This window comes from Hirundo rustica, chromosome 4 (assembly GCF_015227805.2).
Source record: "Hirundo rustica isolate bHirRus1 chromosome 4, bHirRus1.pri.v3, whole genome shotgun sequence".
Classification (NCBI taxonomy): Eukaryota; Metazoa; Chordata; class Aves; order Passeriformes; family Hirundinidae; genus Hirundo; species Hirundo rustica.
The window spans coordinates 34,758,661-34,775,809 of NC_053453.1; the positions used below are offsets into that span (position 1 = coordinate 34,758,661).

At 39.1% G+C, this 17,149-nt stretch overlaps 1 protein-coding gene across 7 annotated transcripts in view; it reads right to left on the reverse strand.

The window, feature by feature from the left end:
• The window catches only part of GRIP1 (glutamate receptor interacting protein 1), a 231,377-nt gene that overhangs the window by 69,429 nt on the left and 144,799 nt on the right, over positions 1 to 17,149 (reverse strand). For all 7 annotated transcript variants that reach the window (XM_040061326.2, XM_040061325.2, XM_040061327.2 and 4 more), the window contains exons 3-7: positions 15,156 to 15,291; positions 14,063 to 14,208; positions 10,448 to 10,531; positions 9,495 to 9,570; positions 8,006 to 8,151 (exon numbers count right to left, since the gene is read on the reverse strand). In XM_040061326.2, the coding sequence (XP_039917260.1) occupies positions 8,006 to 8,151; positions 9,495 to 9,570; positions 10,448 to 10,531; positions 14,063 to 14,208; positions 15,156 to 15,291 (588 nt within the window). The remainder of the gene's footprint in view (positions 1 to 8,005; positions 8,152 to 9,494; positions 9,571 to 10,447; positions 10,532 to 14,062; positions 14,209 to 15,155; positions 15,292 to 17,149) is intronic.

The following is a 17,149-nucleotide window of genomic DNA, read 5'->3' on the forward strand; positions in this document are numbered from 1 at the left end:
GGCTGGTGGGCTTTGTGGCTCTCACTCTTTTGAGGAATTATTCCAGTACGGATGTCAGAAGCTTGAAGTTTTTCTAACAGGTTAATGGTACATAAAAATGTGTCAACGCTGTTAAGGATATAAGTTTACACAGGAACCGGTAAACAACAGAGAGCTGCTTGTGCAACCCAGAGTACCATTCACTGGAAGGAAAAATCTGTTTTCTTACAAGACCCTGTTCCACACCTCTTTCACTGCTCAGCAGTCCTCACAATGAAACAAATGTCCTACCCATAGGTGAAAGCATACATTTTGAGGAGCTAGCAGTGAATGAATTGGGTAGGAGGTGTGTAAGGCATAATGAGGGAACTGCAAGAAAAAGAAGGTTATGTAACATGGAGGAAACACCTGACTGCTGCTTTTAAGTATCAGATTATATCACAATTTCTGTAAAGACTGAAAGGGACAAACAGCACTGGTCACCAATTGCAAGCAATTAAATTTCACTATCACAGCCAGCAGCTGTATCTCTTGATCATACAAAAAACTGATCAATCAAGAACTGGTTTTTGAATTTCAGTTTGAATTTGAATCCAGCCAAAAAACCTGCATTTTTTTAACCATAATGCCTATTTACCTTAGGTTTCCATGCTACCCCATTTATCTTAAGATGTGTTTAAAAAGGTATTTGTATCTCCTTTAAAGAAAATAAGTAGAGGAGATGAAAGCAGGTAAGGAAGCAGGAACTTACAACAAACTGATCAGTATCGATCATCTTACAGGCTCATGATGAGACTACGTGAAGCCTGCACATCATATTTAGTAGCAGCATGAGAGACAATGGGTTAAAAGGAATAACCCATTCTTCCTAATGTAAAAGAGCAGTCCCAAAAGCCAGAAAATTTGATATCAGAAAAAAATCACAAGCCTCAGGCTTCTCATGCCAAGGGTAAATCATATCCCACACTAGATGAAATCACAGGATCGTAGAATGGTTTGGGTTGGAAAGGACTTTAAAGATCATCTAGTTCCAGCCCATCTGCCATGAGCAGGGATTCCTCTTCCTCTAGATCAGGTTGCTCGGAGCCCTCTCCAACTTGGTCTTGGACACTTTTCAGGAATGGGGCAGCCACTTCTCTGGGCTACCTGTTCCAGTGCCTCCCAACCCCTAAGTGAAGGGTTTTTTCCTTACCTCTAACACAAACCTACTTTCTTTCAGTTTGAACCCACTCCCCCTTGTCCTGTCACTACAAGCCCTTGTAAAAAGCCTCTTTCCATTTTTCTTGTGTGCTTCCTTCAGGTACTGGAAAGTCACAATTAGGTGACCCAAACCTTTCTCCTTCTCAGGCTGAACAAACTCAACTCTCTCAGCTTTCCCTCACAGGAGAGGTGCTCCATCCCTGTGATCATCTTGGTGGCCTTCTCTGAAACAGGTCGATGTGCTTCCTGTGCTGGGGACTCCAGAGCTGGTTGCAGCATTCCAGGTGGGGTGTCACCAGAGCAGAGCAGAGGGGCAGAATCCCCTCCCTGGCCCTGCTGGCCACGCTGCTTTGGGTGCAGCCCAGGACACGTTTGGCTCTCTGTGCTGTGAGTGCCCATGGCTGGGTCATGTCCAGCCTCTCCTCCACCAGCACCCCAAATCCTTCTCAGCAGAGCTGCTCTGATCTGTTCATCCCCAGCCTGTGTTGATACCAGGGTTTGCCCCGACCAGGTGAAGCACCTTGCACTTGGCCTTGTTAAACCTCACGAGATTTCCTCAGGCCCCTTTCTTGAGCTTGTCCAGGTCCCTCTGGATGGCATCCCATCCTTCAGTAGTGTCAGCTGCACCACTCAGCTCAGTGTCATCTGCAAATATACCAAGGGTGCACTTGATTCTTTCATCTGTGTCATTAATGAAGATATTAAATAACACTGATCATCTGAGGGACACCGCTTGTCACTGACGTGCATTGGGACTTCGAGCCATTAGCCACTATCCTCTGGATGTGCTGTCCGATCAATTCCTTATCCATCTAACAACAGTCCATCCACTGAATCCACTTCTCTCCAGTTTAGAGCAAAAGATGTTGTGGAAGACCCTATCAAAAGCTTTACAGAAGTCCAGTGACATGACATCTGTAGCCCTTCCCCTGTCCACTGATACATTTACTCCATCATAGAAGCCCAATAGTTCGGTCAGGCAGGACTTGCCCTAGGTGAAGCTGTGCTGGCTGTCTTGAACCACCTCCCTGTACCTTAGCACAGCTTGCTAGCACTACAAAGAGAAAAGTTATTTATTGCATATATCCATGGCTGACTGTCAGTTTATACTGGTGCCCCTGATGCAGGCATCTGGCACCAAGAGCAGAACATGCTGTGTCTTTGATAAACAAGTAAACAGCACAGTAAGATGAGACTAACGTGCCATAGCACATAGATTTAAGTATCTGCTCAGTGAATGTGAATCACTCATTAGCCCCCACAAGATACAAAAGAATCCCATGTGTTTTACCTACTGACACATCTGTGAGTGGGTATTTGTGGAACTGTTAGAGTTATGTCTGTGTCACCCACTGTAAGAAAGATCCACTACATATGGAATGACCTTGAGACTCAGAGGTTTTCTCCTTGAGATCTGTATATTGCCTGAAGCACTCAAACTGTGGTAGGATTAGAGCCTCAGGAAAAAAAACACCAGGAAATTAATAACTTTGCATTTAGACAAGGATCTGGGCAGTGCCTTCAATAAGCCTGTGGTCACACACTGGAGACAGAAATAAAATTCAAAATTAATAGCTGCATAAAAAGGTTATTATCTCTCCTGTGACTATACTCCATGCACACCTTTCTGGACAGTGGCTGAGCAGGCAGTCTCACTTCTGACATTTCCCAAGTGGAACACTCAACATTTTGACTTTTAGCATTGTCTTGTAACATAACTTGTGTATGTGTTTGTGCAGCAGTATTTAAAGTAATGTTTCAACTAATACAGCTATTATGAAATTTGCTTTACACATGAATTTTCATTCTATCTGTCTCTGAAGCAACATAAGACAAGAAAGCTTCTTCAAAGTTTTAAGCAAATAATTCTTACTTAGAATTTCAAGGGATCTAAATCTATCACCCTGTGATAGCCAGGAGACCTGCAGTTGCAGTCAAATGCTAGAGTATGCTACCTATCTGTTCTGTCAAAACCCTACATGAGACAAAGGAAATGTAAATTTCAAGTTTGTAAAGCAACAGAAGAAAAAGGCAGTGTGGAATCCTACAAGGTTCCTGACTTTACTTCAACTTTCAAGGTCTTGCAACTCTTGTAAGGCTTATGAAGATCTTAAGTCAGTCCTTGGACTCTCTGGGACTCCTATTCCTCTGGGCTTGTAAAATCTCTAGCTTTTAAGGGTCTCTACAGCTCTGAGTGATATTGCTTTATGAAACTTAAGGGTCAGCTCATAAGTTCTTTTTTCTCCTCTATTCCCCACCTTCCACAAATTACTGAAAATCTACACTATACCACAGATTATCTCACCTGATCTTTAAACTGTGCAAATTTTCTCTCCCTGCTGCTCTTCTTGTCAGGCAGAATTGCTAAAAGCTGAGGCAGATTTCTTTAATATACTTTCATAGGATCATTACAGCATTAATTCATTCATTAGCTTATTTGAATGGGTGAACTTAAAGAGGCAAAAGCCTTGGATGAGGCTGGCAAAAAGATTTACTAGCAGATGTCTAGAAAGTTCTCAGTGTTAAGCATTGAGTTTGGAAAATAGAGGGCATTGCTCGTTAAAATCGAGTGATTCTGTGTCAGGGTGACTCTGGTAGATTTGCAACAGAAAACAAGCTGACTATTTCTGTTTTGCAAATAACGCTTACAGGGCGCCACACTCCAGCAAATCTATTCTGGCTCAAATAAGAGCAAGAACTGTTAAAGAAGCCAGAGAAACATATGGAATTTGAAAGTGCAATATGTTCCTTCACCCCTGAACACCACAGAGTGGTTTGAATTAACAAACCATTGAAGAGATAAGAGAGAAAGACGTTGTGTCTCACAAGTGCAAATAACTAAAAAAAGCTTCCTTTTGTGCCCAAGTTCTGGCAAAAACTATCAGTTTTGTTAAACTACAGTATCCTTGATTCAAAGATTGCCCCAGCACAAGCATCCAAGACATAAAAAAGCAGGTTGCTCAAAAGATCAGCAGCAGCCATTTATGAACTAGAGTTACATAAAAATGGCCAGAATTTAAACTCAAGGTAGTCATTACCTTTGAACTTGTCTGATTGCTCCCTTTCAGAGAAAATATGGGAGGTTACCCAAGCACAGGCAACCCCAGTTATAGAGACAACACAGAGCCCAGAGGCACCATGGCAGGTCTTTGAAAACCTGAAGGGAAACTGCATCTCCTAAGCTTCAACGTACTGATAAACTTCTGTTTCTTGTTTTAGACAGAGGCACTAAGAATCTCCATTTGTAGCTTGTTATTAGTGCTGCATTCTAGCAGTTAATTATGATACTTCATCTGACCACTGCCTAACAGTGAGAATTTCTGTCTTCCCCATAACCTAACTTTATAGCTTGGAATTAGTATTTTCTATCTGATTGCCACAGGAGAGGATTCAGGTTGCAAAATTATTTTGATGGTGGCAGCAAGTCACTGCTAGCTACCATTTTACCTCTACTTCTCCCCTTCCTCAAAATGAGGGCGCAGGTGTAATCATAGGGCATACAGAGCTGTACTACACAGACCTCTCCCACCACTAGAATGAAAACAGGGGATCCATATGACCAGAAAGCCTGGACACTTAAGGTGTAAGGATTACAGAGAAAAGCAATAAAGTCCACAAAGATCATGTTATTTCTATATAGCTTTGCGTCGAGCGAGTCACCATATCCATGTCCTTCACAAACACTGAAGTGCAGCATTACTAAAGCATTACAAAACTAAAAAAAACCAGGCAGTTTCCTCTAAAATCAACAAGAAAAGTAAGCAATCACAGTACTTCAAGACTGGAGAATGTGTTTTGGAAAACAAAGACATTTGGAAGACGGAAGCTTCCACAACTTCAAAAGTAACTTTTGTCACGCTACAAAATACTTTCTCAGAAATTAGTTTTCCAATTTTCTTCAGGGATTATCTTGGTATTTTCAAACTCCTACTATGTCAAAGTGTCTTTGAAACTACACAGCAGTACACTCCACACACCAACCTGGAAATATTTTCAGCTGTTTATTCTCTTCAAAGAAGCTGAATTGACAGGTTTATTTCTTAGGACCCAGCTGAGCAGGAAACTTCAGGATGTACTTAAGCAAGCACAGGCGTAACCCCAGAGAGTTCAACAGGAATAGCCACATCTCTTACATTATATGCACACTTGATTACCCTGCACAGAACCCCTTGATGCTTTCTTTACTCCATTTTATCTAGGGTCCCAAAACAATACAATGTACAAGCTTCCCAAGTGACTTCTTGAAGACTTCAGCTGGAAGAACTGAACTTTGAGAAATACAGCACTTTTGAAACAGCTTATGCTTACAGGAGTAAGAAAAGTCAGTTACACAGTACAGGAGTGTAGTTGAAAAATAGTTCAGGATTATTTTCTTCATCTAGTAAAACCATTTCAAATCAAGTTCCAATTTCATGCTATCATAATGTGTTTTATGGCTCTTTCCAGTTCTGGCCACATGCAATGCTACTTTACAGGATACTACCATCAACTAACAGAAGAGAAGGTATTAAAGCAAATAGTACTACAATTATTTCTCTAGGAGTAATATATTCTACTGACAGCTTATTCCAGGAGGACCCTACAGAATACACAAGACTTCTGTGGAAGTCTAGCTTTTGCATTGTTTCTGCCCTCTCCAAGCAGTCTAACCTACTAGTCTATTTTCAAGCCTCAGTTATTGGGAAGTCACCTTACCCAATACTCTTCCTTTTTTTTTAGACTATTTTCAAATTCACATCAACCCTTAGATAGCATTACAAACAGTTTATGGGTAATATATGAGTTGGGAAAAAGAGCAACATTTCTGTAATTCTTAAATTTCTCTTCATGACTCACGTTCTCTCTTTCATGTTACTCTCAACTTTGATTTTCCTGCTCTTGAGCAGAAGTAAGAGAATATTCAAATCAGCAAAGATTTCCTGGGCCAGGATTCAATGGATTAGGATGAATGATTTTCAGCCTTTGCACCATGGCCATAACACAACTGCACAAGAGAGCTTCCCAGCAAAATCTTTTGTTCATATCACTGCTAAAATGCTATGGAGGGCATGCAAGTTGGAAAAAATTCAAAACCTACTGGAGGCTAGGTAATAGCTAAAAAAATCATGATGCATTAGCAAGACAGTGTGCTGGTCTCCTCCTTATTTCTTCTTGCAGACTCTGCTGGACCACCATTCCATACACTTCCCAGTGTTTGATTTCCCTTTCTTTCTTTCTTTCTGACTCCACAAGTCTCTGGTTCTTCTACCTCCTTTAATTTCCATTGGATAACACATTAATTGACAGGAAGACAGCAATGATAAAACCAGATTTGGTGCTGAGAACAAAAGAGAGTTTATTCAGAGAGAAAATTACATGAAGAGACTGATTGATAGGTGCTGCCTTTAGAGTTACAAGCCTGAAATTTCCAACTAAGTTCTGTGTCCTCCTGTACTGAGCTCTATCCAGATAGCACTGAAAAGAAGGTTCCTGCCATGAACAAGCTGCAATTTAGGACGCAACAGAGTATTTCATCATGTGGTCTCCTCCATACACAAACCTGCAAAGATTTCCAAAAGATCCTCAGTGAAATGGAGGCTGATCTCCTAGTGGAGTATACAAGAACAATGGGGAAGGGAGTTCTCTCTGAAGTGAAAGTTTGCTGGGAACTTTGTCTAAAGCCAGGGGTTCATTTTAGAAAAACTGGAGTAGAAAGAATATTGATTTAACTGTGATGATAGACAGGGTTTGGTCATCCATCGTCTTCCAAAGAAAAAGAAGGAACAAATGAAAACACCTAAATTCTAGTTCTCAGAAGCTAGAGTTCATCTGAGCTGTCTCCACCTTTCTGGACATGGATCATCCATCCATCAGGCCTGCCAGACACTACACAAACCTGCCACTTCAGTTCTTGACAGTTAAGTAAACAGAGACATCTATTGTAATAAAAAAAGAGAAATCTGTGTCTCAGAGAAGAATAAAGAGGGTTGTTCCAGAATAAGCAAATATCTGACATTATTCTTTTCAGTATTAATCTTTTCCAAGGCTTTGAAGTTTGACAGTGCTATTTCACAAATCCCTAGGAGGCTGCTTTACTGCTAGGCTAGCAACCTGACTGTGGAATTGAGCAGAAAAAGAAGTGAAAAATCCCCAAGCAGACAAGAAATATTTCAGTCTGACTGGTGAATGAATCTTGCTGCTATAAATTTTCTGTATCTTAAAAAAAATGGAGGGGATATGACAATTTCCAAAACAAATGGAAACAAGTCAATTCCAAATCTCTTGTTAAATATCATCTGGTCTACTTGACTTCTCAAAAAAACCCTTCCATATTTTCAGTGAGTTCAATCAAAGTTTGTATAATATCTAAGCTCATTTCTCAAGCCATGATTTGCCACCTCTGTACTTCTTAACAAATTTTCTTTTCCCTATTCTTTTCTTTGCGGCAGTCTTGTGACTTTTTAATTATGTCTCGTCCAACTAGCAGCACTGGCAAAAGCCAAAAGAATTCTTGGTAGATCAAGTATTCCCCTCTTTCATGTGACACAGAAATACTTACACTTCATTAACCTTTATTATAAACTGGTCACTGGAAAAGTTACTTTGCTAGAATCCACACTACGGTTTCTGCCTACAAACCACGGACTGTCAGAATGCTAAATTACAGTAAAATACTGCTCACCTCCTTATGAACCCAAGATTAATGATACGATGCAGAAGGGAATAAGCAGTGCTGCTAAGAGCATAACAGGTCACAATCACTTCTAAAATAGCTCATGGAGAACAGGCAGTGAAACATCACAGAAAGCTCCCAGTACTACAGCCCACTTCCTATGCCACAACCTACCCATCACCGAGACATCATATTCAACCAGCAGAGTCGCCTCCTGTCCGCATTGTTTGAGAATACTCATGGCTTCAGCATGTGTTGTTCCCAACAGTCGGATCCCATCAACACTCAGCAGCCTGTCCCCAGGTTTGATTGTGCCCTCTCTGAAGGTAGAATAAAGGAATGATCTTTGTTAGTGCAAGATAGATTGATTTGGAGATAATACCATTTTTATGCAAAGCAATTCTCTTGCACTCTCCCTGACATCCATCCCTCTTGCCTTAACACTTAGCATTTACTTTGACAGTGAGAATGATCAGAGGGTGCAGTGGAAAGGAAATTGCTTTAATTGGAAAGTCAGTGACTGGAAAACAGCTTACCACACAGTGAAATAATCAAGTCACGTTAAATTGCAACTAAGTATAGCTTCTGCTCAACATATGCTTTCTTTCTGACTTGTCCACACAACCCTTTTTTCATACATACATAAACACATCCTCCTCCAGTATTTTCTTAAAAATGAACACGAGGTGCAAACACATGGGTGCTGAAACAGATTGCAAAATATGAATGTCCATTTATTGATTTTCTTTAAAAATATCTTTTGCTTGCATAATGCCATTTTTCCTTCCTTCCTACCTGGAAGTAATTCAACTCTAAATCTAAAATGCGGTCTCCTAGGTATATCTCATAACCTATTCAGAATTATAATAAAAAATGAAATACTAACACTGTCAGCTTAAGAATCATGGAGAAAAACAAGAAAACCAGGGGATGAAGGAGAGAAAAAAGTGAGGGAACAAAAGAAACATCCTCTTGAAACATTTTCTTCTCAGTTAATGTTTCCAAGGTCAAAAATGTCAGCATAGGCTACAGATACCTGCTTTAAAAAAACTGCACTTTGAGTTTCTTTAATAGTTTAAGGACACAAATGCCATTTTTGAAAATACAGTTTGTACATAAAAATAAAATTAATATTCTTTCTTTATATATATCCAAAATGGTATTATATACAAATATGGCCAAAACATAAATCTGTACTCAGAGGTTTTCTAGGTAAAGTTATGTGTGACCTCACATTCAGATATGCGATATCTGCATATCAGAATAATACAACGCTCAAACTTGTCACAGTATTATTCTGAACTGCAAGAGAAAAAGATTGTGGTGTTAGAATACAAGAAGCATAATTAAGAGCTACATCAGTTGTCTGAAGAATGAAAAAAGAAGTGCTCTGACCTCTTACAGGAATTTATTCTAATTACCTTAGGTGCAAGATTCTAAATTAAAGTTCACACACACCATAACGCACTGAGCCCCTGTGGTTGCCCATTGCTATTGCTGTGGTTGTTATTATTTCTGTTACAACAATTAAAGACAAACCTATGAATTTCAAAGGACTGTGTTTAAATGCATCTATTTCTCTCAAAATCTTAACTTCCGTCCCAAATAATTCACCTTTCTCCATTTCTCTTTCACATGAACTTCAGAGAAAGATGAATTGTACCTGTCAGCAGGCCCTCCAGGTCTGACACATGTTATTACAACAGGACGAGATTTATTTCTGTCATCGTGTGCTCCACCTAGAAAGGAAGAAGTCAGAGGAAGTACACCTTCATTTTATGCTTTTTATGAAAGCTCATTTTCAGAAGGCAAGCCTACATCTTGTAGCATGCACCTTCATAGATGGGCTAAAAAGATCAAAAAATGGCCAAGCCATTAATGTGACCCTCCACTGAATTTTACCTAAATAAAATCAGCTTACTCTATATATAGATTAATTTTAAAAACATTTCTATGGAGGGATTCTTACTAAATGCATATTTTTTTCTTAGAACCTTTACTCTGAAAATGTGATCTCAGTGTGAACACATTGTTCTGCAATGTTTGCTGCATAGAGAAAAAAAAAATCTTTATGTATATTCAGAATAATGAGCAACCACTAAGAAATTTATATATTAAATAAAAAACACATTTTCTCTGAAGAAAGTAGTAATTCATTATTGGGGTATATTTTCTCTGAAGAAAGTAATAATTCATTATTGGGGTATACTAATTAGCAGCTGCATCTCTTCTTCTGTTCTCCAAGTCAGTGTTAATATTTTAGTTGTACAATCAGACTATGAGCAGTAATAATCAAATTTCATGCCTAATATATACAAGTACTACATGTAAATTTTTTTCTTACAACTATCTTCCTGGTGGTTTCAGTGGTAGTAGAATCTGGTCTTTTGTGACCAGAGTTTGTCATGTTTCCTCGACATAGCTGACTACTTAAGGTTCTTCCATAAACAAAAATTAAAGCAGCTCATAAAAGCAATACATGGGAGTATGGAAAATGTAATATATCGATTTTTATGAAGTGTAAGCCACAAATCTTGACATAATTCTGAGTGCTTCAAAAACTTATCACCTTTTTTTTAAACAAGAAAATAGAGTTCAAACTCAACAATAACTCACCTCTTATTACAAATCCAAAAGTGTTCCCCTCTTTATGTAAAGTAACTTCCACAGTTCTAAAGATGAGACCTGATCCTTGTACAGCTAAAAGAGAAACAATCCAAACCTTAATGGTTATTACTTTTTTAATTATACACACAGATTTGCACTTTTTCTAATTTTAGATAGATATTGAGTCATAAAATTGGAAAGACTCAATTACAGAACAGTCAGACTGAAGACCTGTAATTAAAAGAACTCATCCCCCTTTTGAGAGAATTTTGGGCTAGATATTTTGCAGAGTGAAAATGGTTAGGAAAAAAGACACAGATACATATAACAGGTGAGAAATTTGAGTCTTACTGTTTAAATTATGCCATAATTTTGCTTTTCTTATAGTTACAGAAGAGTGGTAGAAAATATGGAAATACACAGTGAGACAAAAATGACAGTAAATTCTTCAGAGTACCTATTGAGCTTGTTTAGCTATGAAAACATTTACTTTTGTTGCTTAGAGAGAAGACGCACAAAATTTTGGGGGTGTTTCTCTGATCTCAGGTTACTAGATTATGATGCATAATGCATTTCATTATCATCAGGATTTTTTTTTCTTTTTCAAAATGTAGCATGCTCCCTCATAACTGGTGAGTTAGTAAAGAAGTCCTTTGGCTTCTAGATGAGTCAGTATTTTCTCTGAAAGTACTAAAGAACTGGTGTACAGCTGGATTAGGAAGTAAGAAGCCTAATGCACAGACCAATGCATTTGGGTGTGATAATCCACTTTACAGAATTTGAAACCACTGCTATTAAGAGACCAGAAGACAGTTTGCTATTAGCTTTTACAGGAAACACTTTGGCAGGGTCTAAACTCTCTTTTCCAATGGGAAAAGGACTCTGTGCAAGATCGCATGCACTCACACCTCCCACCCTGCAGTCAAATACTGCAAACAGTACAAACACACATAAAATTTAAAATCAAAACCAAACCAAGTCAGCTCTATGAAGTACATGCTCCGTGAGCAGCAGAACTAATGAAAACTTGTGTCATTTAATGTTGCTGCCTGCAATAACCTGAGTTTCCCTGTCAGGCTACCCTTAGGGGGCAATGGATGCCACAGGCTACCCTGTGTGTGCTGCCAGTCATGAAAGGCACCAGGAAGAGCAAAGGGCCCTCAGCGCTCTCTGCCCCTTCCTCTCTCTCCGAGGACTCCCCTGCTCGCAACTCACTCAAATGTCTATTTCCAGGAGATGTACTGTACTGTATGTAATGTAATTTTGTGAGTTTTTCAGTCCCTATTCAAAAAGTTACTGCACGGAACCAGGAAAACCACACCGTGAAAGGACATAAACCTCATTTCCTTCGGAAAACAGGTGAAAGATGGCCCTCCAGAGCACTGCTTTGTGCTGTAGTAATGCCTGCTACAGCTTGAAGGTCACGACTATGTTACTGAATCCATGTGGTCGTTTTCAGTTAGAAATGCTTTACTGACTAAAAAAATGAATTATGAGGAGAAAACAACTGTTGCCTTCATTCCTATTGACAGAAGGTGGCCTTGTGTATAGCTCATGACGAATCCACACCTCCCCATTTGTTTGGTGTCGCCTGTAACCTCCACTGGGGAGAGGTGAAACCCGCAGTTCAGCAGTGAGGAATGGCAGCAGCGTACTTCCACATGGGAACAGCAACTCATGTGGCTGTCCTTGCACCCAGCCTCAGCCTGCTGTGGGAAAAAAACTCCTTAACCCTTGCCAACAGCAAAAGGCAGGTGTGAGACAGGCACTGCTCACAGTTTCAAACACTGAGGTGGCTCGTGCTGAAAACGGCAGCTGGGTGCTTCTGCTGTGAACATTTCAGAAATGGAAGGAAGTACTTGGGAGTGGGATTACCAGTGTTCAGCCAAATTTAATCCATCATTATTAAATGATTGATATTTCCTGGCTCTGGAACTATGACAGTCCTCTCTCTGAGGGAGCAAGCATAAGAACAACAGTTAAATTTCATTATGTGTAGGGCCGGGAAGGAAGTGCCAGGACTTCTCCACATGACTTACTGGAAAACTTACATGTTTAAATAAAACAGCTTGCTTGCTAGTAGGTCATGGGAACAACTAGACCACTAATTATCTCCAACTTTATTATCTATGCTTGTATGAAGAGGCTGGAAATTCCAAGGACTTAAAGAAAAAGTTACAAACGCTGCTGTAATTTAGTGCACCAAAATCCAGTCTCAGTGAACAAGAGTGGCACATATGTTAAAAGAGGATGAAAACCAAAGGAAGCCCAGTTGAATAAATGCAAACCAAATAATGCTGGTAAAACAACTACATCTGCAGCAAAGTAACTCTGAACTCAGCTGATTAATTCAGATACTGTGCTTCAGAACGTGAAGTTCCCTCACCACAAGCAAACACTAATCAACAGAGGACATTCAAAAAATTTTAATGTCCTTGTTAGAAGGTCCTAAAAAACCCCAAATGCACAATTAGAATAACCCTCCAGCTGCTAGAAAGCAGTGGGAAAGTTCATCAGCTTCTGAGCACCAAGGACACCGATGGATTTTTTTACATTCTATTGCAAGCAAACTCTTTATTTAAGGAGACAAGAGCTTCCTGGTTGGCACCTGAGATTCTTCTGACCAGACATCAGGAAACCTCATCATCTGCCCTCCAGTAAACAGTATGAATGAGCACACACTCTTTCAAGGGTGTGCTTGGTGTAGCCCCTTGATGGCAGTCAGCTACCTGACACTCCCTCACTTTAGGTCCCAGGTGTTTAACTCACTCTTTCTGTGGCTTTTACTTCATGCCTGATAGACTCCATTCACACTGATTTTGTCCTACAGACACACCATTACAGACACAAGCACATAAAGACAGAACAAAGGAGAGGCAAGGAAAACATGCAGTAGTAATCTGTAACTTTGGTGTGAGTATAAACTTGTATTTTGAAGAAAATCCTGCTCAGTGAAAGCCCTTGTTTCAGTCACACATTTCTTGCAAGTTCATGTATCCTTATGGCCTACTCCACTGTGTCTTCTGGTCTAGAAAGAAAATCTTGCCTAAATGTGGTGTCAGAAAAGACTAGAAAAGTCCCAAAGGATGTTGTTTACTTAAGAGAGAGGGATGGTGCTGCAAGTAGAGAGAAGAAAGGAAAAAAGCAGAGGCAGAACTAGCAAATACTCACTGGTCTCATCTCAGAGGATCTTATTGGAAAAAGAAGGATTTGCTTGCCCTGGAATCTACTTAATCTAATTTCCAGTATTCAAAACTGCAATTAAAAAAAAAAAAAAAAAAAAAAAAATCCCCAAACAAAACCCAACCAAAATTCCAAAACCAAACAACCAAAACCCAACCCTCACCCCCAGAAAATCACAAAACAACAAAAAGCAGAGATTAATAACTCTGCCCTGTTGTTGGTGAGGCTTCTGCTTCTAAAACATCTGAGAGCATCCCTCTGTACTGCCAGTTCTTTTGTACTGCTTCAATACTCTGTGATAAGCCACAGGAAAAATAAAATTAGGAATAGAAAATTAAAAAACAACCACTACTAAAATGACTATTACCAACCATGCCCATTTCACTGTTGACTACATCTGCTATTCTGCACACGTTTTCAGTTTGCTCTGCAAATACTTACAGACTGGAGGCAGCTCATACTCCACTTCTAGCACCACCCTTTCACCAACATTCTTGAGCAGGCTGATGATCTCATCATGGCGAAATTTGGTCAGGTTGATTCCATTCACAGATTTGATGTAGTCCCCGACATCCAGCTGGTCACTCCTAGGGAAAAGTACATATTCCTTTTGTGAAAGACAGATCTGATGAACCAAACTAAATCCTTTACATTACTGTTTAGTGATTGTAAGATTTTTTTTCCCATGAATCTAGACTAAAACAAGTTGATTTTTCTAACAGAAAGTGGCATTTTAAGATCTTAATCTACGCTAGCTTGTTAAATATTAAAATAAGAACATTGTTGCATTATTCATTCCTGAGGTACAAAACCAGCTGTACAATAAAGGACTTGGATGATTTGTCTGGTTTGGGCATAGAATCTGGGAAGTCATCTTCTTCATGTCCCCATTCTTGTTTCTCTCTTTGGGAAATGTTAAAAAAAAATTCTTTTTTTGGACATTGGCTGCCTTCACAGCTAACAGCATATCAGCAGGAGATGGGCCAAGGCCAAAAGCATATGTTCTACTCAATTACTTGGGATGATTTAGCTCAACCCTTATCTTTTGACTTGTCTCACTCGTGATTAAAAGGTTTTTTCTTTCCAGTGTAGTAGTAAGCAATGACTTACGACTTTAGAGTCTTTTTAATCTCAAAGCTATCTAATGAAGAGTTAAAAAATAATTAAATTATAGTAGCACTTTCATCCTTTTTTCCATTTTGTTTTTTTTTCTCTCAGTATGTTATGCTATTTCTCTCAAATTTTGTTAAAAGACAAAAAAAATAGAGAAATAAAACATATATAATTTAGAAGAAATATCATGAGTCTTATGACAACTTTCAAAGATCTCATTGGTATTTCTAGTTTTTATCAAAGTAGCCTTAAGCAAAAAGAAGGAGCAGCTGTTGCCATTTCCCTCTGAGGCTCTCCACTGTGATGGGCTGCCATTATAGATGCATCATTCACATATTTTTTAGGTGACCTTTCTGATACAGTACATATTTTGGAAGTAATCACATCTTATAATGCATTTTGTAGTTTGAGATGTGGTTACCTAGCAGCGATTCCTCCTTGACGAAGGTTAGATACTCTTGGTTTCCCATCCTTGTCGATACCACCCGATACTGTGAGCCCTAAGGTGGTGCCTTCTTTTTTCATTAATTCAACTATTGTTGAGCCCTTGAATTCCTCTGTTGAAAGAAAATTATTCACATTATTAAAATTTAAGTAGTAATACAGATGTTGCCTTTCTACTATGTCACCTTCTTCCCCCAAAAAATCGTTCTTTGTTAGTAGGAAATACCATGTACATCTGGAGATTTTTTATGTTAGAATTCACAAGTTCTGTCCACAAGTCTCTGCATATAGATAAATCTTGAGCCATACGTTCTGTAAAAGGTTATTAAAAATTATACCAGTGGGCTAGTATACTATACAGAGCCCACAAATATGAAGTCTGGGAACACTTACAGCTAAAGATAGTTGTTTCACATTTTAAAAAAGCTATCTTTGCTCGTTTTCTGCTCTCTACCTCTGACCTCTGTATTTTATAATTCACTCGAAGTGATTAAATAGAAGGGTAAACCACACAATGATATAACAGAACTATAATTTTAGGTTCAGACTCACTTTGAGGCCCCTAGCAGATGTCAGTGTTAACAGGAACAACTGAATATAACAAGAATCCAGACAGAGATACATCAGATCTTAACAGTTTTATTCCCTATTTTTACATAAATACAGCTCCACTGTAACTCTCTGCAATCTCTGCAGAACAGTTATAAAGTAAGTGAAGGGCTTTTATAGTGATTAAGTGTATATAAAATTTCCCTCACATGCTAAAACACCCTCTTTCTGCAGTTTCTCCATTCTTGGAAAATGGTAAGTTAGTTTCACAGAAAACAAAGGCAGGTCACATGCAACAAAAAGTCTCAAACTTTCAAAAAGAGATGTCCTTATTACACATGGGTGGACAAAGTAACCTACATATGCAGTTTCAGCAGGACTGTAACTGTTTGGAAAGCCACATGTCCATTGTTTCCAGTCAGGGAAGACCTAGTAAAACCACCAGCTGCCCAGGTATTCTGCAAAAATACATGGAATCCTCAAGATCCACTAAAATCCTGGAAGGATCATGCATCTCAGGATCATCCTTTTCAGTACTAATACAGAGCTTTTAAGTGAATTAATCAGATACAAACATCACATGTAAACAAACATTATGTCTGCACTGCACTAGCAAGTTTGCTGATGCAGCATGAGATTTAAAGATGAAAAGCCACCCAAAACCCAAGCAAGGTCCTTGTATACATTAAAATGTTCAATAGTAAGTGTAGAAGTAGCACTATACCAATAGCAACAAGGCTCTATCAAGATCATTCTACATGACTGAGGAGACGAGGTAACACATTTTCACCTTACAAAGAAGAACTGCTGCCCTGAACAAGGTGCCAAACCACCACCATTACCTCTCCATTTGAGGAAATGGTGGCAGATACAGGAAATCATTCAGAAGACTCCAGTCCTGGTGCACAGGCTTATAATCCTTGGTAGTACTTCTAATAGGACTAGCTGCTGAATCTTTTTGTGATGTGGCATCATTTTGCGCTTCTGCTCATTTCTAGGTGGTTGACAGGCTCTTCTATCTATTCCAGCTGCTAATGACCTCACTTCAGTTATTCACATTTTTACCATTATACAGCATGACTTACGTTCTTGGACAAGAATTTCTCTATGCTTATAAAGCTTCTACTACAACAAAATTCTGCAATGCATTCAGCAACACAGGTTCTCAGAAGCAGACAGTAGCATAGCTAACCAGTGCATTCTACAACTTGGCTGCCACCAAACCACCATTTGGTACCATCTGGAAGGTGCTGAGCTTCCATAATGTTTGCTCACATATGGCCTCTTTGACAGTTCAGAAAGAACAGATGTGATTACCTGCTTCTGAACATGTACACATGTTGCATAGGTGTACAGATGGTATGGACCAATTTTATAAAAACCCCTAAGTATTAATAATGAATACAAGAGTTAGTCACAGTA